Source organism: Nicotiana sylvestris, chromosome 4 (assembly GCF_000393655.2).
Source record: "Nicotiana sylvestris chromosome 4, ASM39365v2, whole genome shotgun sequence".
NCBI lineage: Eukaryota > Viridiplantae > Streptophyta > Magnoliopsida > Solanales > Solanaceae > Nicotiana > Nicotiana sylvestris.
The window spans coordinates 116,629,299-116,657,292 of NC_091060.1; the positions used below are offsets into that span (position 1 = coordinate 116,629,299).

General features: G+C 41.1%; 2 protein-coding genes and 1 long non-coding RNA gene across 4 annotated transcripts; 2 read left to right on the forward strand and 1 right to left on the reverse strand.

The window, feature by feature from the left end:
- Positions 1-681: 681 nt before the first annotated feature.
- On the reverse strand, positions 682-4,270 carry LOC104239781 (uncharacterized). The gene is made up of 10 exons (XM_009794498.2): positions 4,135-4,270; positions 3,967-4,028; positions 3,261-3,380; positions 3,047-3,146; positions 2,873-2,953; positions 2,712-2,761; positions 2,468-2,618; positions 2,338-2,394; positions 1,361-1,482; positions 682-1,283 (listed from the first exon to the last, which is right to left on the reverse strand). The coding sequence occupies exons 1-10, from the start codon at positions 4,195-4,197 to the stop codon at positions 1,079-1,081; spliced, it is 1,011 nt and encodes a 336-aa protein (XP_009792800.1). The 5' UTR covers positions 4,198-4,270; the 3' UTR covers positions 682-1,078.
- A 186-nt stretch (positions 4,271-4,456) lies between these two features.
- LOC104239782 (uncharacterized) lies at positions 4,457-8,180 on the forward strand. 2 transcript variants are annotated; one of them, XR_714234.2, is made up of 3 exons: positions 4,712-4,887; positions 6,569-7,196; positions 7,276-8,180. It is a non-coding gene; the product is annotated as an uncharacterized lncRNA (long non-coding RNA). The 2 variants fall into 2 exon arrangements; XR_714233.2 differs by having other exon boundaries at positions 4,457-4,887; positions 6,569-8,180.
- A 7,121-nt stretch (positions 8,181-15,301) lies between these two features.
- On the forward strand, positions 15,302-17,173 carry LOC138890050 (uncharacterized). Its single transcript, XM_070173400.1, has 2 exons — positions 15,302-15,625; positions 16,763-17,173. Exons 1-2 carry the CDS (start codon positions 15,302-15,304, stop codon positions 17,171-17,173), a joined length of 735 nt encoding a protein of 244 aa, XP_070029501.1.
- The last annotated feature ends 10,821 nt before the right edge of the window (positions 17,174-27,994 follow it).

Consider the following 27,994-nt stretch of genomic DNA (forward strand, 5'->3'; position numbering starts at 1 on the left):
TCACCACTACCCGCCATTACTAACTATCACTAACCACCACCACGCCACTATCCTCCATCATAATAGCCTCCACTACCAATTATCACTAGTTACTATCTTGAACTACCACCATCAACCAAAACTACCACCAACCGCCGCCTCTCGCTGGCATTTACAAGCACTACCGTTAGCCATCACCATCAGGAGCCACCATAGAATATAGACTAATTAGTATTTCATTTGAATTTTATGTTTATTAATTTTCAAATAAAGATAAATTTTATATATTCAGATGTTAAAATTAAACAATCTTAATTATTTAATATTCAAATCTTAATACATGTCTTAATATTCAGATTCAGACGTCTTAATCTTAAAAATAAGAAAGGAGGCCTTATATTGCTTCTTGAAAATATGATAATATAAAACAAATGGACTGTACCAAAAGCTTGCATTGAGATTCGAAACTACAATTAGTGGAACATTTTGCACACCCTTCGCAGCTGGGCTACCTCACCCGGCTGTGTTAAGGTTGTGCAAGCTATTGTATATATTAAAATAAAATAATATTTTATTTATATACACAGACAATTTTCCACATTCTATTAAAAAAAGAAAGAGGGAAAGATATACCAAGCTTTCTATTGTAAAAAGAAAAGGAAAGATACACTAACCCCGTGCTTTCTATTGGAAAAAAAGGGGGATCCGCAAGAGATTAAATTATATTGAATTTATTGTTTGCAGTCTGCGTTCACAGAGCATACATGTATAAAAATTGTACAATGTGAAATGTCGTAGAGGCTTCGCACTATGTATACAATCACAAACCGTTTAGCTCATAGTTATTCACAGAGCTGTAAGCACCAAGGAAAAATTAATAAACTATAACTGACCGAGTAGGATAAAAAGTGCACCAGTGGTCTAGTGGTAGAAGGCCACGATACATTCGATTTCGGGCATCTTTTATCTTTTTGGGTTTTCGCATTCTTCAGTATCATAATCATAGATAACTGGTTCTATGTTTGAGGAGATGATAATCCTGTTCTATAAACTATAAATAAACTTGAGCATTAGGATTCCTCAGGGGAAGCATGTATTATCATGAGCCGGCCAAAGATCTAAGTTTCTCGATTATGGAGTCTATAGCGGAATGGGAGTTGTTGGTGCCTGTCAGTGGCAGATGTTTAGGTGCTTCAGCTCTATCAAAATAAAATTGTCCAGAAACCAACTTCTCTTTTGGTTGTAAAGCCAACCAGATTACTGTATCTGCACCTTCCTCACTACTTCTAAGTTGTCCTTCAAACCTACAAAACATCATGAATAGTATTACTATCTTTTAAGAAGATAAAGGAATTCATAAGGGAGTGTTCTATCCACATACGATTTTGAAAAATCCGGCAAACTCTTGGATACTCCAGGCGTTTCGGCCCACCCCGGATGCATGGAGTAGAAACGAACACCTTTATCCTTGTACATTTCAGCCCATTTTTCTGTCAATGCAACCTGAAATGAAGATGGGCAACTCTATTGAGATGATAGTAACCTTGAGATACAAAATATTAGAGTGGTAATTTAGGTGGAAAGCAAACAAGATAGGGACGGACATCTAGATGTATACGTTTATTGAAAGATCACGATATGCATATCCTTGATGTCCTGTGTATCCATGTTAGAACAAATGCAAACACAACACAAACAAAGAGAAAGGAAAGACGCATATTTGGCAAGACCAAGTAGCAAAACTTTTAGTTAGTTCCAAATGTTAAAATGAAGGGGGAACCCAGAGAGATAAAATTCTCTATACTTTTCCACAAGACTTAAAAGTCTCCATCATCAACTAACTTCTATAGAGAAACCATATGCTTGGGATTGCACAATTAGGTTGCGATTGAGGTAAAGGCCTCCATGGGATCAGCAAATCAAATCCAATTTGCTGTAAGATAAAAATGAAAAGATTGTTGTCTAGGAATGAGGGAGAGAAAACTACTCCATATTTGTTTTTGAATCTTAGAAGAACCAGACACCTTAGTTATCTAAGATGAAAATGGCATCTCCATATGCTCTTTAAGACATCACGAAGGGGCTTACTGTTCAAAATACTCAGTAGCTTACACCACATAAACGCTCAACTTTTTACACGAGGAAATTAGATGACTAATAGGTTTGCTGAATGAAATAAGGGAGGTAAATCACTAATTTCTCTTGGATCTTTAAATAAATGAAATTAGAAAATGAGTAGAAGCATTTGAGAGTAACATATATATATATATATATACACACATATACATATATATATCAAAGAGTTCTCTAGTAAATCTCTTAGAAGTACCCGTTCTCAAGACAATATATTTAATGTACCTGAACTCTCTTGTTCCGAGCATACTGTTCCACCCCATCAAACTTGTTACTACTAAACTGCAAATATAGTTTATCAGAACATAGTCATCCTAGCAAGATCGATGTATTCAGAAATTGGGAATAAAATTACCTGTAAATCAGTTGTCAGTGGCGCTGTGTACATCCCACCCGAGGCAACTGTGATAACACGAGCATCAGGTGCCGCCTTCTCAAGGAGTGGTAACATCAACTCTGTCAAGGTGTAAGTGCCAAGAACATTGGTAGCAAAACTCAGCTCATATCTGTTGTTAAGATAATAAAAGGATGTAATTAACATTTGAACAGATCCCCAAAGAGAGTATTATTGAAGAAGCACTAAACACGAGCCTGCCTACCCTTCTTGAGTGATGACACGATTGCTTTCAAGCAGGCCAGCATTGTTAACCTTGTTATATAAGAAAAAATGAAACTGGTAAGAAAGAATAGAAATCATCTAATGAAGAATCTTAGACGGTGTCAGTGGAAAAAGGTTCACAGCTGAGGAAAGGTACACTACCAGGACATGGACAGGTACATCTTTTGAACAAAACCTGGAAGCGAAGGATTTGACATCATTGACCGATGAAATATCACAGACCTGCCAATTTTGAAAGAAAAGTGACCAATAAACAAAGCTTCAAAATGAAAGATCTCCTCTTGCAGCAATTCAGATAATACAACTAAGAACTACCTCCAAGTAAACATTTTTATTTCCAGTGATTGAGTGAATTTTGGTAAGAGCGGCCTCTCCCCTCTCCTTATTACGGCATAACATGTAGACAGTCGCCCCACTTGAAACATTCGAAGTCAAAACTGTTAGTAAAACTTAGATCAAAACATTGTTCTTTTATCGATTACTCAATGCCAACTCCATAAGAATGAAGAATTGAAGGCAGGATAAGCACCGTGAAGCGAGGCCTTCAGCAGTTGCAAAACCAATGCCGGAATTTGCACCTGTGACAATGCAATTCTTTCCTTCCATTTGAACTTGCATATCCTCTGGCTTGAACTTCTTTGCGTGTTCCCTAAAATCCAAATGGAGCCAGAAATTATTCTTTTTCCATTGAAATCCTTGACGCACAGAAGTTCCCAGACATAGATTCCACTTATCAAATAGTTTTAATCGAAAGGGAAAAAATGGGATCTTGATCACAAAAACAAATTATCAGTTTAAGAGTCTTGATCAATATTAATCCTTTTCTACATATTTCCTTAGGAAAACAATAATTTACAAATGACATATTTCCACTACTCATTATTGTTCTCCTGTTCAAACCTGCTGAAAACTGTTTTTTTTTAGCGGAAGGTCCTTCGGAAACCGCCCCTCTAACTTCACAAGATAGGAGTAATGTCTGCGTACAATTTACCCTCCCCACACCACACAATGTGGGATTACACCGGATAAATTGTTGTTGTTGTACATATTTCCACAACAATTTCCAATTCACCACACCAAATGCTAGAGAAGAGTAATTATCAGCTTGATTCTCATAACAAGAGACAGAATAATGAGTAACAAATCATTATCAGTAATCTCCCCACGTTGAAACTCATAAGCAAAAGGTAAATGAAGCACAATTTATATTCCAAAAAGGGGGGGGGGGGACTTACGCAAAACCAGACTTTGTGAAATTCATATAGCCATAAAGCCCAAATGCCGTAGCTCTCAATGTCTGCAGTTCGGAAAAACAAACCAAAGAAACATAGTGATGAGAAAGAAAAGAAGATAGAATTCTTTTGAAAAAAGAAGTGAAATGAAAAGTGTATTTATTCCTTTACTTTCACAATAAACATGATGAGAATTGAAGCGGAGATACGAATTTGAATTTGAAATGTAAGCATTTAGCAACTGTTTTCACTTTTCATATTTGTACAATTGAGTCTGGGAGTTAACGTGTGGTACTTGCTACTGGGCTTGTCTTGTTCCACGTACACCACTATCTTACCGCGATTTTCTTCCTTTGGCCGTAGACCCCCCCCCCCCCCCCCCAACTTTTTTTTTTTTTTTTTTTTTTTTGTGGTTAAATTCACACACAACAATTTTACTCACATAATAAGTAAACAAGTTATCTGAAAGGAAAAAAAGGACCGACATATTCAATCAATTCCATAGTAAGAAAATTTTACATAGTAATAACTTTAAGTTAATTTTTTAATGGAAAAGGGCCATATATGTCATTACACTATACAAAATTGTACATATTTGCGGAGGTGGACTCAATCTTGCTCTTGTTGTGCATAAGTTAGGTCACATATGTCATATATTTAATATAATTGCTTAACCCACATATTAACCTTACTAATATAATATTTAGCACCAGATTGTGACACATGTTGTAATATCTGATTCATTTTATCTCCAACCACCCGGTCTTCTTATTTTATTAAGCCCTTTTCTTATTTTGTTTACACTCTCTCACCTCGCTTTTTTCTCTCAATTTCTGCTCTCACCATTAAGCCGACCACACCATAAAATTGCTCCTCTAGGGTTTCCTTTTCAGAGAAAATTCAAAGGCTGGATACTTTTTCAAGGTATGTTATCTTTCTATTTTATTTTCTTTTTTCTATTTGGGGATTAGGGTTTCTTTCGTCTATATTCTATATGTGGGGTTAGGATTTCTTGTTTTATAATGAGGTTGTTGTTTATTAATTTTATTTTGTACTTTATCCTACTAAATATTTAAATACAGTGAATAATGTATATTAATTGATGATTTTATTGTCTGGTTGTGGTCTTGCATTGAAACCGTCTGCTTTTAAGGGGTTTTAAGTCTAACTTGTGTATTGATTATGGTTTTGTATTTACTGATGTGGACCTTCACTTGTCCTTCTTTTTATGCCTTTGCATGTGATACGAACCGAAAATGATTGCTAAAATGGACCTAGTATTTCATTATGGGGGTAATTGAATTTTCACCTAATCAAGTGTATAATAAAAATACTTGTACATTTTGTCTGGTTATGATTCTTGTCAACTATAAAAGTTTGTGCGAAAAATTTACCAAAAAATTAGGGTTTAGCTCAGTCGAACAACTTTTAGTGACTGGACCTTCGGGGAGGTACTACCTGATACATGATGATGATGGTGTGAGGACTCTTCAGTAATTATTTTCTAAAGAGTTCAATGTGATTAACCTTTTTGCTGTGGATGAGTTTGAAGTTACGGTGTTTGCTCAAAATATTACTCATCATAGAGAGAAATATTTTTTAGACATTGATACAACTTCTGAATGTGAAAGTAGTTTGGGTGGTGGTGTTTTTGATGATTTAGAAGGTTCTGAATATGATTATTCAGAACTTAAAGCTATTGGAACAGGAAAAAGGGTTGTAACTGATAGGTTAAAACATTTTAAGGAGTCAGAGTTAGGTATGACATTTAATGATATTAAAAAAGCTGAAAGGACAGTGAACTTCTATGCATTAGCTAATAGAAGAGGGTTGAGGTACTCAAAACTGATTCAACCAGGGCAAGCTATAAGTGTGATGCTGGTTGTCCCTTTAGATGTTATATCTCACAGGATGGCAAGAATGGTAGCTATCAAATGAAGACATAGAAAGATGTGATCCTTGCTTCAAAAATTCTAGGGCTGATTACTTTAGCACACCTATTTAAGTGAAAAATGCAGTATAATCCTAAGTATAAGCTGACAAACTAGAAAGATGAGTTAGAGACTGCGTTTGAATTAAATGTGTTAATGTCTAAGCTTAAAATGACCAAGGATTTGGCACTTAAGAAGTTAGAGGGCAATTTCGTTAATAGTCACAAGAAACTTGAGGCCTATGGGCAAGAACTTAGGTAGTCTAATCATGTCATTGATATTGTAATTAATATTTCCAAATATGCTCTTGAAGAAGGAAAAATTAAAGAAAGTTCTTAAGGATGTATATATGCTTTAATGCACTGAAGATAGGTTGGAAATGTGGCTTGAGACCTCTTATTGAGTTGTATGATACTTTTTTTAAGGTAGATTTAAAGGTTAGTTGCTAGTGGCTATTGATCAAGATAGTATGAATTAGTTTTACCCATTTGCATGGGTGATAGACAAAAAAAATGCTAGAACTTGGGGAATGATTTATTGAGCTTCAAAAGCTTTCTTTGGAGCTAAATGATGGTCATGAAGTTACTTTTATCTATATGAAAAGGCATTACTTTCATCTTTTATTTGTTTTTTCATTCTGTATAGTTTTATTTTTGACATTTTTTTGTCAATAGGATTTACTTGATGCTGTAAGGAACGCACTTCCTAATGCTCACCATAGGTTTTGTGTGAGACATATTGAAGTTAATTGGCAGAAAAAGTCAAGAACTAGACAGATGAATAAACTTTTATGGTGGAGTGCTTGGAGCACTTTTGAAGAAGTTTCCAAAGATCAACTTACCAATCTGGGTGAGTTATCTGATGATGGTTTTGCTGCTAAAGACCTACTGCATTATCCACCCCAAGCTTGGTGTAGAGCATATTTTGATATTTTGTATAAAAATATGATGGTTAATAAAAATTTCATTGAATCATTCAATGGATTCTTTAAGCATAGCAGATACCAATCATCAGGATGTTACAGGAGATAAAGGTAAAGGTTATGAAGTTGTTGGCTACAAATAAAGATAAAATTAGTAAATGGAATGGTGACTTCAGTCCAACTGCTTTGAAGTTGTATAATGACTATATGGCAATAACACATTACTGGAAGATTGAGTTTAATGGTGATTTTGGAGATGAAATTAATCAAGGCGATGATAGACATATTGTGGATCTTCAACAAAAAAAATGTACATATAGAGTGTGGAAATTATCTGGGATCACATGTCCCATGCAATCAAGGCTATATTATATGACAAGGTATGAGTATATAATATTAACTTTTTTTCCATTTTCTTTCCAAAGTTATCTAATTACTAACATAATTTTACCTTTTTAGGGTGATCACAAATCCGCTGGTACTACAACAAAGAAGCATATTCATTGATTTACAATCATAAGTTCTAGACAGTTAGGGGTAAAAAATTCTGAAAAGTAGATCTTGCTTAGGTGATGGAAATGACTGATATTTCTATGTCTGTAGGCAGACCTAGAGTAAAGGGGACCCGGGAATCAGATAAAGCAAGGCAAAGGATTAGGAGTAGAGTTACTCAAGAAAGGGAGTTGTGATGACATGCATCAATTGTGGTGGAGAAAACCACAATGCTAGGGGATGTTTCAAGGCAAAGGTTTCTGATTTAGCTTATATGATTTGTCACGACTTCTAATCATTTTTTTGGGTGCCAGGAGAAAACTAATGCAGACACTTCAAAATCAAGAAAAGGGAAAGGAAATGGCGATTCAAGTTAGACCTCAGTTCCGGAATTTCCACTTGCATCTGCTGCTTCTGAAGATGAAGGAATTGACTTTGACACTGAAGTTGTGACACAACAGACACAAGATTTCTCTTATGTCATAACTGACTTATCACAAGGCTATGTCCTGTTATTGGTACTGATGAAGATTCACCTCTGAGGCCAATAGGTATTGCTGAATCAGAAACAAGACTTGTAGTTAGAAAGCTGCAAGTAAGGCCACCAACAGGAACAAGAAAAATTAAATTTTGTGAAGAAGCAGATGGAGTGTCAATGCCATAAAATTTGCCTTATTCACCAACTAAGGCAACTTGTAAGGGGAAATCAACTCTCACACTCAACAAACTCCAAGATGAAGCAAGAAAAAGAAGAAGAACTGAAGATAACATCAAATTGTGAAGTTTAACAAATTTAGAAATTAATTTTGGGATAGATTATTTTGTTAAAACTTACATTATGGATGAAATTCTAGCTATTGGTTTTTGGTGAATTCAGGCCTTTGGGGTAGATATTTTTTTGTTAAAAACTTACATTATGGATAAAATTCTGGCGGTTGGTTTTTGGTGAATTCAGACCTCTTCTATTTAACTTAAAATGATTTTATGCAAATGAATATTGTTCTAAACGTTGCTAATGTGTTGCAAGGTTTCAGTAAGCATGCAGAGGTGGATCCAGGATTTAAAGTTTACGAGTTCTTATAGTTGCGGATATCCTGCTCGATCTCCCAAGTCGCCTCCTCGACCGGCTGACACCTCCACTAAACCTTCACTAAAGCAATGTTCTTTGATCTCAGCTTTTGAACCTGCCTGTCCAAAATAGTCGCCAGCTCCTCAACATAAGATAGATCCTTGTCCAACTGGACTGAACTGAAATCCAACACGTGAGACAAATCATCGTGATACTTCCGGAGCATAGAAACATGGAATACCAGATGAACTCCTGCTAGACTGGGAGGTAAGGCAAGCTTATAAGCAACCTCCCCAACTCATCGCAACACCTCAAATGGACCAATGAATCTTGGGCTCAGCTTGCCCTTCTTCCCGAACCTCTTAACGCCCTTCATAAGCAAAATTCGGAGGAAGACATGCTCTCCAATAATGAATGCAACATCGCAAATCTTCCGATTCTCATAACTCTTCTGTCTGGACTGGGTTATGCGAAGTCGATCCTGAATCACTTTTACTTTCTCCAACGGATCCTGAACTAAGTCTATACCCAATAATCTACCATACAGAGTCTCATATGGTGCCATCTGAATGCTGGACTGATAACTGTTGTTGTAGTCAAACTCTGCAAGTGGCAATAACTGATCCCAAAAACCTCCAAACTCTATCACACACGCACGAAGCATATCCTCAAGTATCTGAATAATGCACTCGGACTGTCCATCCGTCTGAGGCTGAAATGCTGTGCTCAACTCAACCCAAGTACCTAACTCATGTTGTACGGCCCTCCCAAACCGTCATGTAAACTACGTACCCAGAGATTATATATACCGGCGCGCCATGAAGCCTGATAATCTCACGGATATAAACTCGATCCAGCTACTCGGAAGAATAGGTAGTCATCATAGGAATGAAATGAGCTGACTTGGTTAGCCTATCCACAACCACCCAAACTGCATCAAACTTCCGCTGAGTGTGTGGGAGTCCAACAACAAAATCCATAGTGATCCACTCCCATTTTCACTCCGGAATCTCTAACTTCTGAAGCAATCCACCCGACCACTGATGCTCTTACTTCACCTGTTGGTAATTTAGGCACCAAGCTACATATTCCACTATGTCCTTCTTCATTCTCCTCCACTAATAATGCTACCTTAAGTCCTGATACATCTTCGTGGCACCCGGATGAATGGAGTACCGCGAACTGTGAGCCTCCTGGAGAATCAACTCACGCAGTCCATCTATATTGGGAACACATAGTCTGCATCCTCAATGCACCATCATCTCCAATAGTGACCTCCTTAGTATCACCGTACTGAACTGTGTCCTTAAGGACGAGCAGATGGGGGTCATCATACTGATGCTCCCTGATACGATCATAAAGATAAGACTGGGAGACCACAAAAGCCAAAACTCGACTCGGTTAAGAAATATCCAATCTAACAAACTGGTTGGCCAAGGCATGAACATCCAATGCCAATTGACTCTCTGCTGCTGGTAAATATGCTAATCTCCCCAAACTATCCGCCCTACGACTCAAGGCATCGGCCACCACATTGGCTTTCCCGGGATGGTACAGAATAGTTATATCATAATCCTTAAGCAGCTCTAACCACCTCCTCTGATGCAAGTTAAGATACTTATGCTTGAACAGATGCTGAAAACTTCAGTGATCAGTGTAGATCTCATATAAGATACCGTATAAATAGTGTCTCCAAATGTTCAAGGCATGAACAATAGCTTCTAACTCAAGGTCGTGGACATGATAGTTCTTTTCATGCATTTTCAGCTGTCTGGACGCATATGCAATCATCCTACGGTCCTACATCAACACCGCACCGAGACCAATTTGCGATGCATCACAACAAATAGTATAAGACCCCGAACCTGGAGGCAACACTAATAATGGAGCTGTAGTCAAAGCTGTCTTGAGCTTTTCAAAGCTCTCCTCACACTCTATCCACCTGAACGGAGCACCCTTCCAGGCCAGCATGGTCATAGGTGTTGCAATAGATAAGAAACCCTCTACAAATTGACGGCAATACCCAAGCCAAGAAAACTCCGGATCTCCGTAACTTAGGACGGTCTGGGCTAACTCTGCACTGCTTTCACCTTCTTTGGATCCACATTGATCCCTTCACTTGACACTACGTGACCCAAAAATTCCACTGAATCTAACCAGAAGTCACACTTTGAGAATTTTGCATATATCTTCTTTTCTCTCAAGGTCTGAAGAACAATCCTCAAGTGCTGCGCATGATCCTCCCGACTCCGGGAGTACACTAAAATATCATCAATAAATACAATGACGGATAAATCAAGACAGGGAAGAAATACACTATGATTCAAATGCATAAATTCTACTGGGGCGTTGGTCAACGCAAATGACATCACAAGGAACTCGTAATGACTATACCAAGTTCTGAAAGCAATCTTCGAGATATCCGACTCCTAAATCTTCAATTGATGATAACCTAAACGTAAGTCAATATTAGAAAATACTCTGGCACCCTGTAACTGATCAAATAAGTCATCAATATGAGGTAAATGATATTTATTCTTCACTGTAACTTTATTTAATTGGCGATAATCAATACACATACGCATGTAACCATCCTTTTTCTTCATAAACATGACAGGAGCACCCCAAGGTGGCACACTGAGCCGAATGAAGCCCTTATCAAGCAATTCCTATAACTATTCCTTCAACTCCTTCAACTCAGGAGGAGCCATACGATATGGAGAAATAGAGATGGGCTGAGTGTCCGACAACAAATTAATATCAAAGTTGATATCTCTGTGGGGCGGCATGCTCGAAATATCAGCTGGAAACACATAAGAGAAATCCCTCGCTATTGGGACTGAGTCAACTGTAGGGGTATCAATACTGACATATCTCACATAAGCTAGATATCGTCACTCCCCTTCTCAACCATTCATTGAGCTTTAAGAAATGAAATAACCCTGCTGGGAGTGTAATCTAAGGTACCCCTCCACTCTAACCGTGGTAAGCCTGGCATAGCCATCGTCACGATCTTGGCTTGACAATCAAGAATAACATAATGGGGCGACAACCAGTCCATGTCCAAGATAATATCAAAATCTACCATACTGAGCAGTAATAAATCAGCTCTGGTCTCAAAACCACTAATAACAACCAAACACGACCGATACACATGGTTAATAATAATATAATCTCCCACAGGTGTAGACACATAAATAGGAGAACTCAAAAAATCACGAGATACGCCTAAATACGGGGCAAAAATAAGATGACACATAGGAATATGTGGAGCCTGGATCGAATAGAACCGACACATCTCTATGATAGACTGTAACAATACCTGTAATGATAGAGTTGGAAGCAACTACCTCTGTACGAGCAGGAAGGGCATAATATCTGGCTTGTCCTCCCCTTCTAGGGCGACCTCTACCTCCCCGACCTCCACCTTGAGCTGGCTAAGTAGGTGGAGTGGTAGCTAGTTCTGTAATCATAGCCTGAGGACCCAGTGGAGCATGTAGTGCCTGAGAAATCTGTGGAGGTGCACCACTCCTAAGCCCGAGGCAATCCCTTACCATATGGCTAGTGTGGCCGCACTCAAAATAAGCTCTCAAAGGGCGTGGATGCTGTGGCTGGCTCGGGCCATGTCTGCTGGACTGACCACTGAAAGCACCCCGTGCAGAAGGCACACTAGATACTGGCAGTGCATAATAAGGCTCCTGGGGCTTAGGAGTAGCTGGAATACCACAAGCGGCTGGAAGAGCTGAATGAACAGGGCAACTCACATTGTAACGATCTGACAGGTCGTTTTGCTTTCTAGAACCTTGTTCCCCTAAATAAGACTTTCCGTACTTACTTTTACTGATTCATGACTTGCGGGGATGGTTGATTCAGAATTTGGAAGAGTTTGGGTTAAAATCGGAACACTTGGTTCCTTAAGGTTGGCTTAAAAGGCCAAGCTTGACTTCGGTCAATATTTTGAGTAAACGACCTTAGAATTGTGATTTTACGGTTCTAGTAGGTTCATATAATGATTTCGGACTTGAGCGTATGTCCAGATCGGGTTTTGGATGACCCGGAAGCGTTTTGGCGCCTAATAGTGAAAGTTGATTCCTTAAGGATTTTGAATTACTTTAAATTTGGTTTAGAGCACATTTTGGTGATATCGAGGTCCGAACAGAACTCCGAGATCGGAAATAGTTCCATAATGTCATTTAAGACTTGCATGCAAAATTTGGTGTTAATCCGCATAGTATAAGTGTGTTTTGTCACATTGAAAGTAAATTGAAGAACTTGAAGTTCATAAGTTTTAATCAAATGGTTTTAGGGTGTGATTCCTAGTTTTAATGTTGTTTCTAGCATTCCGAGGGCTCGAGCGAGTCTATTTTATCATTTCAGACTTGTGGGTATGTTAGGGCGGGGCCTCGGGGGCCCCTAGCGTCAATCGGATGAGGCTCAGACCAAGTTGGAAAGTTTGGGCAAGAACTGAATGCCTAGCTTCTGTCATAACTGCATCTGTAGTTGGTCAGCCGCATATGTGGGCTTGCAAGTGCGGGCCTTGACTCGCAGATGCGACCAAGGGTGGCCAACCCAAAAACTGTAGATGCAGCCTTTTCTCCACAGAAGCGGTTGGCCTTCCGCAGAAGCGGCCCAACCAGCCCAGCCAGCCCAGCGAAGTTTCGCAGAAGCTGACCATTTTTTGCAGGGGGGGGGGGATAGGTGTGGCCCAGGACCGCAAATGCAGAAATCACTGAAGGCAATAGCCTTCATTTAATATGGGCCATAGACATTTTTGGCTCATTTCACACTATTGTTAGGCGATTTTTGAGCTTTTTGAGAGGGGTTTTTCACCAAGCTTTTGGAGGTAAGTAATTTCTACTATATGTGAGTTAAATACTTGGATTTTGGATAGATTAACATGTAAAGATTTGTGAAAATCATGGAATTTGAGTAAAACCTAGGTTTTTGATAAAAACAAGATGTAATCACGAAATTTATTATGGAATGAAGTAAAAATCATATATTCTTGATCCTATGGTTATGGGTAACAACTTTCTTCGAATATTTTCATAATCCGGGCACGTGGGCCCTGGGGTGAATTTTAGTAATCTTGCAATATGGGTTGGGTAATCACTCTAATAGTAGAAATATGAACTTTTGAGCCTATATTGATTAGTTTTTACATTATTTGAATAGTTTCGGATTGTTTGGCTCCGGTTTGAAGGTTTGAGTGCATTCTTGAGTTGGAAGTAGGCTCGAAACGAGGTAAGTCTCTTTTATAACCTTGTAAGAGGGAAATTTCCCCATAGGTGAACTTAATTAATATATGATTAATTGTAGGGGATACGCACTCACGAAGTGACGAGAGTCCGTATGCACTTACTATTCCTGTTATGTCCAGGTAGTTCTAGGCTTACACCATGCTTTGTGGGTACCTTTATATGATTATAATTGTTGATTTGAATTGAATGGAAATAAGTTGAGAATGTTATGATTTCAAGTAAATATTTATTTTGAAAAGAATCGAGGAAACATTAAGTTATATTTATACTTAACCGCGTTGCAAGTATATTCCGCGGGTGGGGTGATTATTTCCACTACTCTTATGGGAGCGGGCCGTTCGCCTCAGCATGTTAATAAATGTATATATGGTCAGGTCGTTCAACCCTCGGTAGTGCACTGTTTATTTTTATGTTGGATTGGGTCGAACGTCCTTGGTGGTATTCGTGTGTGATAATAGAACCGGAACCCCTTATAATTCGTATGATTCATTGCTTGAAAGGTCACTTGTTTTAAATGAAGAAAGTGCCTAGATTTATTTATTGGATAAAAGGATTTTCAGTATTATTCTTGTTTGAGCTTGTTGTTATCTACATACATTGTGAATTAAAATATTGAACTTCATATTATTATATTTGCTGGCCCTAGTAAGTGTCGGAGTCGACCGTCGTCGCTACTTTTGCGAAGTTAGGCGAGATACTTACTAGATACATATTTTGATGTACTCACACTACACTTCTGTACTTGATTGTACAGGCTTTGAGGCAAGTACATCTGGCCATCAGTCCAACGCGTAGAGTAGACTCCTCAGCTTGAGACTTCCGGTGAGCTGCCCTTTTGATCCGTTCTGCAGCAACTGGAGTCTTTCTATGTCTTTACTTTTCCTATCTATTTCCTTTCCAGACAGTAGGATAGTATTGTTTTGTATAATCTACTAGATTGCCCACATACTTGTGACACCAGGTCTTGGCATACATATTGGTAGACTTATGAATTTTGGATTACTATCATGATTTAAGTTTGTAATTATTACTTTCATCTAATTTTGTTTAAGTTTCAAACTCCTAATTTCTTATCAATAAGGAAAAGTTTTTACGTACTATTTATTTAAATGAGGATTTACTAGTTGATTAGTGTTGGCTTGCTTAACAATGGTGTTTGTCGCCATCACAGCCTAATGTGGAATTTGGGTCGTGACAATATGGTATCAGAGCACTAGGTTCACATAGGTCTCACAAGTTATGGGCAAACCTAGTAGAGTCTTGTGGATCGGTACGAAGGCATATGTACTTATCTTCGAGAGGCTATAGGGTGTTAGGAAACTACTCTTTATTCATCTTCTATCGTGCAATCGATGGTATAATAATTTTTTTTTTCTATTCTCTTACAGATGGTAAGGACGCGTACAGTAGATGTTCCAGACCTGGGAGGAGCTGCTCCCCCATTGCTAGAGGCCGAGGAAGAGGCCGGGGAAGGGCACCGACCCGAGATAGGGGACGAGGGCATCCCAGAGTTGCCCCAGTTGCATCACTGGTGGATCCAGCAGGGGATCCCATTATTGAGGAGCAGGGCGAGGTGCCCGCAGCAGAGCCTGCCCAGGCGGATTTCATGACAACACCGGGTTTCCAGGAGGTCATGGGCTGTATGCTGCGATTCATGGACACTATGACTCAGGCTAGTTTATCTCCAACAGACCCAACCATATCTCAGGCAGGAGGGGGAGCACAGGCCCCTACTGCTCAGGCTCTTGGGCACACTGCTGTTGTATATCAGACTCCGAGTACTCTACCCGAAGGCGGTGCCCAGCCAGCTGTAACAGTGGCACCTGAGCCCAGACCAGCTGAGGACGGCAATCCGCAGAAGTTATTGGACAGATGGACTAGGCTACACCCTCCCATCTTTGGAGGTGAGCGTCATGAGGATGCCCAAGATTTCATTGATAGGTGTAGGGACAGACTATACAATATGAGGATATTGGATTCCAATGGAGTGGATTTTACCGCCTTCTAGTCAGAGGGCAAGGACCGTAGATGGTGGCAGTCTTACCTTCTCGGTAGACCATCAGGTTCTCCTCCCATGACTTGGGATCAGTTTACACGACTTCTATTGGATAGGTATATTCCACCCTCTCAGAGGGAAAAGTTAAGGTGTCAGTTTGAGCAGCTCGAAAAGGGTCAGATGTCTGTGACCGACTATGAGACGAGATTCTCTAAGTTGTCTTGCCATGTACTCATGATACTTCCTACGAACGCAGAGAGAGTGTAGAGATTTGTTGCGGGGTTACGCCCTAGTATTCGAGCTAGCATGGACCGAGAGGTTGATATGGGGACTGAGTATCAGCTAGTGGTGGAGATTGGTCGTAGAATTGAGGGTTACCGCTAGAGGGGTAGAGAGCAGTTGCAGCAGGACAAGAGGACCCGATTCTCTGGAGAGTTTAGAGGTGCCCCAGCTAGGGGCAAAGGTCCAACCCAACATGCCCCCATATTAAGCACCACCACTACCTCCTCGAGGTGCTCCAGCGAGGCCTTATTTCAATGCGATGCTAGAGAGTTCTTACCACCCGCCAGCTATTCAAGGTTCCTCCAACGGGTATTCTAGTCATCAGGGTTCTTCCAGCGCCTACTTCAGTGCTATGCCAGAGAGTTCATACTACCCACCAGCCATTTAGGGTTCTTCTAGTAGGTATTTGGGCCATCAAGGATAGGCTTCAAGACAGTAGTCCATGGCACCGCGGGGTTGTTATGAGTGTGGGGATCCAAGTCATATGAAGAAATTTTGTCCCAAACTTTGGGGCAACGCAGTACAGTAGGGTTATTAGCCCATAATTGCAACACCAGCCATCCGGCCGCCTAGAGGCGGAGGACATGCAAGTAGGGGCCGTCCTAGAAGCGGAGGCCAGGACGGGGGAGGTCAGTCAGCCATTGCTCAGCCAGGCGGAGGCCAGCCAGCCGACGCTCCAGCCAGATTCTATGCTTTTTCGGCTAGACCAGATGTAGTGGCCTCAGATGCCGTGATCACATGTATTATTTCTGTCTGCGGTAGGGATGTTTCGGTATTATTGATCCAAGGTCTACATATTCATATATGTCATCTCTGTTTGCTCATTTCCTGGATATTCTTTTTTAGTCTTTGGGTACTCCTATTTATGTTTCCACTTCCATGGGCTATTATGTGGTTGTGGATCAGGTCTACCGGTCCTGTGTGGTTATATTCTATGGTTACGAGACTAGAGCGGACCTTCTGTTACTTGATATGATCAACTTTGAGGTCATCCTGAGCATGTATTGGTTATCCCCATATCACGCCATCCTTGATTGTCATGCCAAGATTGTTACTTTAGCGATGCCAGAGATGCCGAGGTTGGAGTGGAAGGGTTCCTTTGTTAGTACATCTAGTCGGGTCATCTATTTTCTAAATTCGATGATTGATTCAGTTCCAATAGTCTGGGTGTTTGCCAATATGTTCCCTTCTGACCTTCCAGGCATGCCGCCAGATTGTGATATTGATTTTTGTATTGATTTGGCTCCAGGTACATAGCATATATCTATCCCACCGTACCGTATGGCTTTGAAAGAGTTGAAGGAATTGAAGGAGCAGTTTGAGGAGTTGTTAGCAAAGGGGTTTGTGAGGCCCAGTGTATCACCTTGGGGTGCACTAATGTTATCTGTAAAGATGAAGGAGGGGACTATATGGATGTGCATTGATTACCGCCAGTTGAATAAGGTTACTATCAAGAACAAGTACCTATTGCCACGCATAGATGAGTTGTTTGACCAATTGCAGGGTGCTAGGGTCATTTCTAAGATCGATTTGAGATCAGGGTACCATCAGTTGAATATTTGGGACTCAGATGTTCTAAAGATTGCCTTCTGTACTAGATATGACCATTATGAGTTTCTAGTGATGTCTTTCGGCTTGACCAATGCCCCATCGATGTTTATGGATTTGATGAACCGGGTGTTCATGCCTTATATTGATTCTTTTGTTATCATCTTCATTGATGATATCTTGATTTACTCACGTAGCCTGGGGGAGCACGAGCAGCATTTTAGAGTGGTACTTCAGACATTGAGAGAGCAGAAACTATATGCTAAGTTTTCCAGGTGTGAGTTTTGGCTAGAGTTTGTGGCATTATTGGGGCATGTTGTATCAGGAGAGGGTATTAAGGTGGATCCCAAGAAGATTGAGGCAGTTTAGAGTTGACCACGTCCCACTTCAGTGACTGAGATCAGGAGTTTCCTGGGGCTAGCTAGTTATTATCGTCGATTTGTGCAGGGCTTTTCCTCTATTGCAACACCTTTGACTAAATTGACCCAGAAGGGTGATCCTTTCCGTTGGTCCGATGATTGTGAGGCGAGCTTTCAGAAGCTCAAGATAGCTTTGACTACAACACTTGTCCTAGTGTTGCCTTCCGGTTCGGGGATGTGTACTGTGTATTGCGATTCTTCATGCGTTGGTTTAGGTTGTCTATTGATGTAGGAGGGGCGAGTTATTACATATGCTTCACGTCAGTTGAAGATTCATGAGAAGAACTACCCTGTGCATGATCTAGAGTTAGCCGTGATTGTTCATGCTCTTAAGATATGAAGGCATTATCTGTAAGGGGTGTCATGTGAGGTTTATACTGATCATCGCAGCTTGCAACATTTGTTCAAGTAGAGGGATCTCAATTTGAGGTAGCGTAGATGGCTTGAGTTACTGAAGGATTATGACATCACCATTCTTTATCATCCGGGCAAGGCAAATATAGTCGCAGATGCCTTAAGCAGGAAGGCAAAGAGTATGGGTAGCTTGACATTCCTATCAGCAAAGGAGAGGCCACTAGCTTTGGACATTCAGTCCTTGGCTAACAAACTTGTGAGGTTGGATATTTCAGAGACCGGCCAGGTTCTTGCATGTGTTGTTGCAGTCTTCATTATTGGGGCACATCAAGGCCCAGCAATTTAATGATCCACATTTAGTAGTCATCAGAGAGCCGGTACTACAGGGTGGTGCCAAGGAGGTTTCTATTGGCGATGGTGTTCTGCAACTCCAATGTCGCCTATGTGTTCCTAATGTCGACGTCTTGAGGGAGAGTATTCTTGAGGAGGCACATAGGTCGCGGTATTCTATTCACCCAGGTGCTACGAAGATGTATCGTGACGTGAGACAACACAATTGGTGGCTGCGAATAAAGAAATACATAGTGGAGTATGTAGCTAGGTGCTTAAATTGCCAGCAGGTTAAGTATGAGCACCAGAGGTTAGGAGGCCTACTTCAGTAGATGACTATACCTGAGTGGAAATGGGAGCGTATTACTATGGACTTTGTGGTTGGGTTGCCATGGATTTTGCGGAAGTTTGATGCGGTTTGGGTCATTGTCGACAGGTTGACCAAGTCGGCATACTTCATTCAAGTTGTGACTATCTATACTTTAGAGAGGTTGGCCCAAATATATATTCAGGAGATAGTTTGGTTGCACAGTGTGCCTGTTTCCATCATATCAGATAGAGGCCCTCAATTCACTTCACATTTCTAGAGAGCTATTCAAAGTGAGTTGGGGACCCTTGTGGAGCTCATCATAACATTCCATCCTCAGACCGATGGACAGTCGGAGAGGGCATTTCAGATATTAGAGGACATGCTGAGAGCATGTGTGATTAACTTTGGAGGGCGGTGGGATCAGTTCTTACCTTTGGCCGAGTTTGCTTACAACAACCATTATTAGTCCAACATCGAGATGGCTCCATTTGAGGCTTTATATGGTTAGCGATGTCGCTCCCCTTTTGGGTGGTTTGAGCCTGACGAGGCTAAGTTATATGGTACTGATTTGGTGAAGGATGCCTTGGAAAAGGTAAAGATGATTCAGGAGAGACTTCACATAGCACAGTCTAAACAGAAGAGTTACACGGATCAGAAGGCGTGTGATGTATCATTTATGATCGGCGAGAAGTTCCTCTTGAAAGTCTCGCCGATGAAGGGTATTATGAGATTAGGGAAGAGGGGTAAGTTAAGCCCAAGGTTTATAGGCCCATTTGAGGTATTGAGGTGAGTTAGGGAGGTTGCTAATGATCTTGCTCTACCTCCTAGCCTATCAGGGGTTCATCCAGTTTTTCACGTGTCTATGCTTTAGAGGTATCATGCCGACTTGTCTCATGTGTTAGATTTCAGTACTATTTAGCTAGATGAGATCTTGGGTTATGAGGAGAAGCCAGTTGCCATTGTTGATAGACATGATTGCAAGTTGAGATCCAAGAGGATTTCTGTGGTAAAGGTCCAGTGGAGGAGCCAACCAGTCGAGGAAGTGACCTGGGAGTCCGAGAAGGACATGCAGAGCAGATATCCACACTTATTTAACACTCCAGGTATGAATCTAAACCCGTTCGAGGACGAACATTTGTTTAAGAGGTGGGGAATGTAATGACCCGACTGGTCATTTTGCTTTCTAGAATCCTGTTTCCCTAAATAAGACTTCCCGTACTTACTTTCACTGATTCATAACTTGCAAGGATGGTTGGTTCGGGATTTGAAAGAGTTTGGGTTGAAATCGGAACACTTGGTTCCTTAAGGATGGCTTAAAAGGCCAAGTTTGACTTCGGTCAACATTTTGAGTAAACGACCTCGGAATCGGGATTTGACGGTTCCAATAGGTTTGTATGATGATTTCGGATTTGGGCGTATGTCCGGATTGGGTTTTGGGTGACTTGGGAGCGTTTTGGCGCCTAATAGCGAAAGTTTATTCCTTAAGGATTTTGAAGACCTTTAAATTTGGTTTAGAGCGGGTTTAGGTGATATCAAGGTCAGAAAGGAATTTTGAGACTAGGAATAGTTCAATAATATCATTTAAGACTTGCACGCAAAATTTGGTGTTAATCCGAGTAGTATAAGCGTGTTTCGTCACATTGGAAGTAAATTGAAGAACTTGAAGTTCATAAGTTTGAATCAAATGATTTTAGGGTGTGATTCCTAGTTTTAATGTTGTTTCTGGCATTCCGAGGGTTTGAGCGAGTCCATTTTATCATTTCAAACTTGTGGGTGTGCTCGGGCTGGGCCTCGAGGGCCCATAGCGTCTATCGGATGAGGCTCGGGCCAAGTTGGAAAGTTTGGGCAAGAACTAAATGCCCAGCTTCTGTCATAATCGCACATGCGGTTGGTCAGCCGTAGATGCGGGCTCGCATGTGTGGGCCTTGACTCGCAGATGTGGCCAAGGGTGGCCAACCCAAAAACTGCAGATGCGGCCCTTTCTCCGCAGAAGCGGCCCAGACGGTCCAGCGATGTTCCGCAGATGTGGGGGGCGCAGATGTGACCCAGGATAGCAGATGTGGAAAACATTGAAGGCAATAGCCTTCATTTAATGTGGGCATTAGACATTTTTGGCTCATTTCACACCATTGTTTGGAAGTTTTTGAGCTTCTTGAGAGGGGCTTTTCACCAAGCTTTTGGAAGTAAGTAATTTCTACTATATGTGAGTTAAATACTTGGATTTTGGGTAGATTAACATGTATAAATTAGTGAAAATCATGGGATTTGAGTAAAACCTAGGTTTTTGATGAAAACAAGATTTAACCTTGAAATTTGTTATGGAATGAAGTAAAAATCATATATTCTTGATCCTAAGGTTATGGGTAACAACTTTCTTCGAAAATTTCCGGAATCCGGGCATGTGGGCCCTGGAGTGAATTTTAGGAATCTTGCAATATGGGTTGGATAATCACTCTAATAGTGGGAATATGAACTTTTGAGCCTATATTGATTAGTTTTTACACTATTTGAATAGTTTCAGATTGTTCGGCTCTGGTTTGAGGGTTTAAGTGCATTCTTAAGTTGGAAGTAGGCTCGAAACGAGGTAAGTCTCTTTTCTAACATTGTAAGAGGGAAATTTCCCTATAGGTGAACTTAATTAATATATAATTAATTGTGGGGCCTACATACGCATGAAGTGATGAGAGTCTGTACGTATCTACTATTCCTATTATGTCCGAGTAGTTCTAGGCTTACACCATGCTTTGTGGGTACCGTTATATGATTATAATTGTTGATTTGCATTGAATGGAACTAAGTTGAGAATGCCATGATTTCAAGGATTTCAAGCAAATATTTATTTTGAAAAAAATCGAGGAAATATTAAGTTATATTTATACTTAACCGCATCGCAAGTATATTTCGTGAGCGAGGTGATTGTTTCCACTACTCTCATAGGAGCAGGCCGTTCGCCTCGGCATGTTAATAAATGTATATATGGTTCGGGCCGTTCGACCCTCGGTAGTGGACTATTATTTTTATGTTGGATCGGGTCGAATGTCCTCGGTGGTATTTGTGTGTGATAATAGAACCAGAACCCCTTATAATTCGTATGATTCATTGTTTGAAAGGTCACTTGTTTTACAGGATTTGAGGCAGCTGCATCTGGTCACCAGTCCGACGTGCCGATTTGATCCCCATTTAGAGACTTCATGGTGAGCTGCCTTCTAAGCCATTTTGCAGTAGCTGGAGTCTTCTTTATGTTATGTTTTTTCTGTCTATTTCCTTTCATACAGTGTACTAGTATTCTTTTGTACATTCTACTAGAACGCCTACATACTTGTGACACCAGGTCTTGGCACACACTAGTAGACTTATGATTTTGGATATGTTTACATGATTACGATTTGTACTCACTGCTTCCATTGTTTAATTATGTTACATTTGCAATTTTCTAAATCTTTTTAATGAATGAGGAAATGTTATCCGCTTAATAAGTTATTTAAAAATGGGAAACCACTAGAGTGATCAGTGTTGGCTTACCTATCAATGGCGTTGGATGCCATCACGGCCTATAATGATATTGGATCGTGACAACATGGTATCTGTGCACTAGGTTCACATAGGTCTCACAAGTTATGGGCAGACCTAATAGAGTCTTGCGGATCGGTATGGAGACGTCTGTATTTATCTTCGAGAGGCTATAGGTTGTTAGGAAACTACTCTTTATTCATCTCCTTTCATACAGTTGATGGTATACTAAGTTCCTTTTTCTTATTCTTTCACAGATGGTGAGAACGCATGCAGTAGACATTCCGAACTCAGGAAGAGATGCTTCCCCCATTGCTAGATGCCAAGGCAGAGGCCGGGGGAGGGCACCAGCTTGAGGTAGGGGATGATACATCCCAAAAGCGAGCTACAAAAGCTTTTGGAAATATGGACTAGGCTACACCCTCTTGTCTTCGGAGGTGAGCAACATGAGGATCCCCAGGTCTTTATAGATAGTTCCAGGGATAGACTACACAACATGAGGATATTAGAGTTGCATGGGGTGGATTTCACTACTTTCTAGTTGGAGAGCAAGCCCCGCAGATGGTGGTAATCTTATCTTCTCGACAGGCCAGTAGGTTCTCCTTCCATGACTTGGGACCAGTTTACGCGACTTTTCTTGGATAGGTATATTCCACCCTCCCTGCGGGAAGAGTTGCGGTGTCAATTTGAGCATCTCTAGCAGGGTCAAATGTCCGTGACCGATTATAAGACAAGATTTTCTAAGTTGTCTTGCCATACACATATGATACTTCCTACAGGTGCAGAGAGAGTGCTGAGATTTGTTGCGGGGTTGCACCCCAGTATTTAGGCTAGTATGGCTTGGGAGGTTGATATGGTTACTGATTATCAGCTAGTGGTAGAGATTGCTCGGAGGATTGAGGGCTACCACCAGAGCGGTAGGGAGTAGATGCAGCAGGACAAGAGGACCCGTTTCTCTGGAGAGTTTAGAGGTGCCCCGGCTAGGGGCAGAGGCCAGTTTGGGAGGGCTTAGCCTAGAAGACCCACATATCCAGCACCACCACCTCCTCGGGGGACTCCAGTGCAACCCTATTTTAGTGCTATGCCAGAGAGTTCTTATCGCCCACCAGCTCATCAGGGTTCTTCCAGTGCCTATTTTAGTGCCATGCTAGAGAGTTCATACCACTCACCAGTCATTCAAGGTTCTTCAAGTGGGTATTCAGGCCATCAGGGTCAGACTTTGGGGTAGCAGTCTATGGTGCCGAGAGGTTGTTACGACTGTGGAGATCCGGGTCATATGAATAGAACCTGTCCCAAACTTCGGGGCAAGGTAGTAAAGCAGGGCCATCATCCTATGATTGTAGCACCAGCTACTCGGCCACCCAGGGGTGGGGTACAGGCTGGTAGGGGCCATCCTAGAGGTGAAGGCTATGCAAGGGAAGGTCAGCCAGTTATTGTTCAGCCAGGTAGAGGCGAGCCCACCAGCGTTCCTGCTAGATTCTATGCTTTTACGGCCAGACCAGATGCAGTGGCCTCAGATGCCATGATCACATGTATTATTTCTATCTGCGGTAGGGATGCTTCAGTGTTATTTGATCCAGGATCTACCTATTCATATGTGTCATCTCTATTTGCTCATTTTCTGGATATTCCTTGTGAGTCCTTGGGTACTCCTATCTATATGTCCACTCCTATAGGCAATTTTGTGGTTATGGATCAGATCTATTAGTCTTGTGTTGTCACATTCTGTGGTTACGAGATTAGAGCGGACCTTCTGTTACTTGATATGACCGACTTTGAGGTCATCATGTTCATGGACTGGTTATCCCTATATCATGTCATCCTTGATGGTCATGCCAAGACTGTTACTTTAGCGATCCCATAGTTACCGAGATTGGAATGGAAGGTTCCTCTGTTAGTACAGCTAGTCGGGTCATCTCTTTTCTGAAGGCTCGACATATGGTCGAGAAGGGTTGTTTGGCTTATCTAGCCTATGTTCGGGATACCACGTTGGAGTCTCCGACGATTGATTCAATGCCAATAGTTTGGTAATTTGCCTATGTGTTTCCTACTGACCTTCCAGGCATGCCACCAGATCATGATATTGATTTCTGTATTGATTTGGCTCCAGGTACCCAGCCTATATCTATCCCATTGTACCGTATGGCTTCGAAAGAGTTAAAGGAGCAGCTTGAGGAGTTGTTAGCAAAGGGGTTTGTGATACTAAGTGTATCACCTTGGGGTGCACCAGTATTATTTGTGAAGAAGAAAGATGGGACTATGCAGATGTGTATTGATTACTGCCAGTTGAACAAGGTTACCATCAAGAACAAGTACCTGTTGCCGCGTATTGATGATTTGTTTGACCAGTTGCAGGGTGCGAGGGTGTTCTATAAGATCGACTTGAGGTTAGGGTACCATCAATTAAAGATTTGGGACTCGGATGTTCCGAAGATTGCCTTCTGTACTAGATATGGCCATTATAAGTTTCTAGTGATGTCCTTCGGCTTGACTAATGGCCCAGCGGCATTTATGGAATTGATGAACTGGGTGTTCAGGCCTTATATTGATTCCCTTGTTATTGTCTTCATTAATGACATCTTGATTTACTCACGAAGCCTGGGGGAGCACGGGCAGCATTTGAGAGTGGTGCTTCAGACATTGTGGGAACAGAAACTGTATGTTAAGTTCTCCAAGTGTGAGTTTTGGCTAGAGCTTGTGGCATTCCTAGGGCATGTTATATCGGGCAAGGGTATTAAGGTGGATCCCAAGAAGATTGAGGCAGTTCAGAGTTGGCCCCATCCCACTTCAGTGACTGAGGTTAGGAGTTTCCTAGGGTTAGCAGGTTATTATCGCCGATTTGTGCAGGGTTTTTCATCCATTGCAGCACCTCTGACTAGATTGGACCCAAAAGGTTTCTCCACTCCGTTGGCCCAATGATTATGAGGCGAGCTTTCAGAATCTCAACAACTTTGACTACAACACCGGTTCTAGTGTTGCCTTCCGGTTCGGAGATGTATACAGTGTATTGCGATGCTTCACGCATTGGCTTGGGTTGTGTATTGATGCAGAAGGGGCAAGTTATTGCATATGCTTCGCGTCATCTGAAGATTCATTAGATGAATTACCCTGTGCACGATATGGAGTTAGCTGCGATTGTTCATGCTCTTAAGATCTGGAGGCATTATCTTTATGGGGTGTCATGTGAGGTTTACACTGATCATTGCACCTTACAACATTTGTTCAAGCAAAGGGATCTCAATTTGAGGCAGCGTAGATGGCTTGAGTTACTGAAAGATTATGACATTACCATTCTTTATCATCCGGGCAAGGCAAATGTAGTCGCGAATGCTTTAATCAGAAAGGAAGAGAGTATGGGTAGCTTGGCATTCATTTCAGCAAAGGAGAGGCCACTAGCTTTGGACATTCAGTCCTTGGCTAACAGACTTGTGAGGTTGGACATTTCAGAGCCCAGTTGAGTTCTTGCATGTGTTGTTGCCCACTCTTCTTTATTGGAGCAAATCAAGACGCGATAGGTTGATGATCTGCACTTGGCAGTTCTTAGAGAGACGGTACTACATGGTGGTGCCAAGGAGGTTTCTATTGGCAAGGATGGTGTTCTGTGACTCCAGGGTCGTCTATGTGTTCCTAATGTCGATGGCTTGAGAGGAAAGATTCTAGAAAAGGCATACAATTCTCGATATTCCATTCATCTAGGCACTACAAAGATGTATCGTGACCTGCACAAATATTATTGGTGGCGACGGATGAAGAAAGACATAGTTGAGTATGTAGCTAGGTGCCTAAATTGCCAGAAGGTCAAGTATGAGTACCATAGGCCAGGTAGCCTACTCCAGCAGATGACTGTACCAGAGTAGAAATGGGAGCGCATTACTATGGACTTCGTAGTTGGGTTGCCGCGGACCTTGCAGAAGTTTGATGCAGTTTGGGTCATTGTTGACATGTTGACCAAGTCAGCACACTTTATTCCAGTTGCAACTACTTATACTTCAGAGAGGTTGCCCCCGATTTATATTCGGGAGATAGTTCGGTTGCACGGTGTGCCTGTTTCCATCATATCTGATAGATGCCCTCAGTTCACTTTACATTTCTGGAGAGTCATATAGAGTGAGTTGGGGACCCGTGTAAAGCTCAGCACTGTGTTTCACCCACAGACCGATAGACAGTCAAAGCGGACAATTCAGATATTGGAGGACATGCTCAGAGCATGTGTGATTGACTTTGGGGACAGTGGGATCAGTTCTTGCCTTTGGCCGAGTTTGCTTATAACAATAGTTATCAGTCCATCGAGATGGCCCTATTTGAGGCTTTATATGGTTGGCGATGTCATTCTCCCATCGGGTGGTTTGGTCACAACGAGGCTAAGTTGTATGGTACTGATTTGGTAAAGGATGCCTTGGAAAAGGTAAAGTTGATTCAAGAGCGACTTCGCATGACACAGTCCAGACAGAAGAGTTACGCGGATCAGAAGGCGCATGATGTATCATTTATAGTAGGTGAGAAGGTTATCTTGAAAGTCTCATCGATGAAGGGCATTATGAGATTGGGGAAGAAGGGCAAGCTGAACCCAAGGTTTATAGGACCATTTGAGGTGTTGAGGCGAGTTGGGGAAGTTGCTTATGAGCTTGCTTTACCTCCCAGCCTATCAGGGGTTCATCCGGTTTTTCACGTATCTATGCTCCAGAGGTATCATGCCGAATTGTCGCATGTGTTAGACTTCAGCACTGTTCAGCTAGATGAGAGCTTGGGTTATGAGGAGGAGCCAGCTACCATTGTTGCTAAACAGGATCGCCAGTTGAGATCCAAGAGGATTTCCGCGGTAAAGGTTCAGTGGAGAGGCCAACCAGTCGAGGAGGCGACTTGGGAGTCCGAGGAGAACATGCGGAGCAGATATCCACACTTATTCAGCACTTCAGGTATGAATCTAAACCCGTTCGAGGACGAACGTTTGTTTAAGAGGTAGAGAATGTAACGACCCAACCAGTTGTTTTGCTTTCTAGAACCTCGTTCCCCTAAATAAGACTACTCGTACATGCTTTTATTATTTTATGACTATAGACATGTGATTTTTGACCCTCCACAAGATTTTTTATATTTTAGCATGTAAATATTTAGTTTAGGCCTTATATCTTTATTTCAACTAATTTGACTCTTTTACTTTATTTCGTCACAAAAAAATGAAAATTATAAAAATATTTTAGTTTACGTATCTTTCATAAATTTGAATAAATAAATACAAAAATAGTACCTTATTTTTATCTTTATATAATCTTGAAAAATATAAAAACATATATAATAGTTTCACGTTTTAATATAGTTTAGTTTAATTATTTAAAATTAGTTTTTGCATTGTGTAGTATTTTTATCTTTTATTAAATGGAGTTAACTAAGGTATTAGACCACAATTTTAAGAGTCTTGGAGCCCAAGTTTAGGACCCAATTTGGACCAACCCATTTCTCCTTAGCCCAAATAACCCATCAGCCCAGCTGACCCGCCCAAATACACCATTTTAATCTCAACCATCGATCCATTTTAATCCAATGGTCACAATCCTTTCACCTATCAAATATAAACCAAATTATAACCTAAAAGACCTAGACCCCTAA

Bases quoted from the DNA above. Each gene is read 5' to 3' on its own strand.
- LOC104239781 (XM_009794498.2), bottom strand. From the start codon at position 4,197: ATGCTTACATTTCAAATTCAAATTCGTATCTCCGCTTCAATTCTCATC. The intron at 2,395-2,467 runs GTAATTTTATTC...CTATATTTGCAG, and splicing joins CACTGACAACTGATTTACAG to TTTAGTAGTAACAAGTTTGA. The intron at 1,284-1,360 runs GTATGTGGATAG...GATGTTTTGTAG, and splicing joins TTGCCGGATTTTTCAAAATC to GTTTGAAGGACAACTTAGAA.
- LOC138890050 (XM_070173400.1), top strand. From the start codon at position 15,302: ATGACTCAGGCTAGTTTATCTCCAACAGACCCAACCATATCTCAGGCA. The intron at 15,626-16,762 runs GTGGATTTTACC...ATTCTTTTTTAG, and splicing joins GGATATTGGATTCCAATGGA to TCTTTGGGTACTCCTATTTA.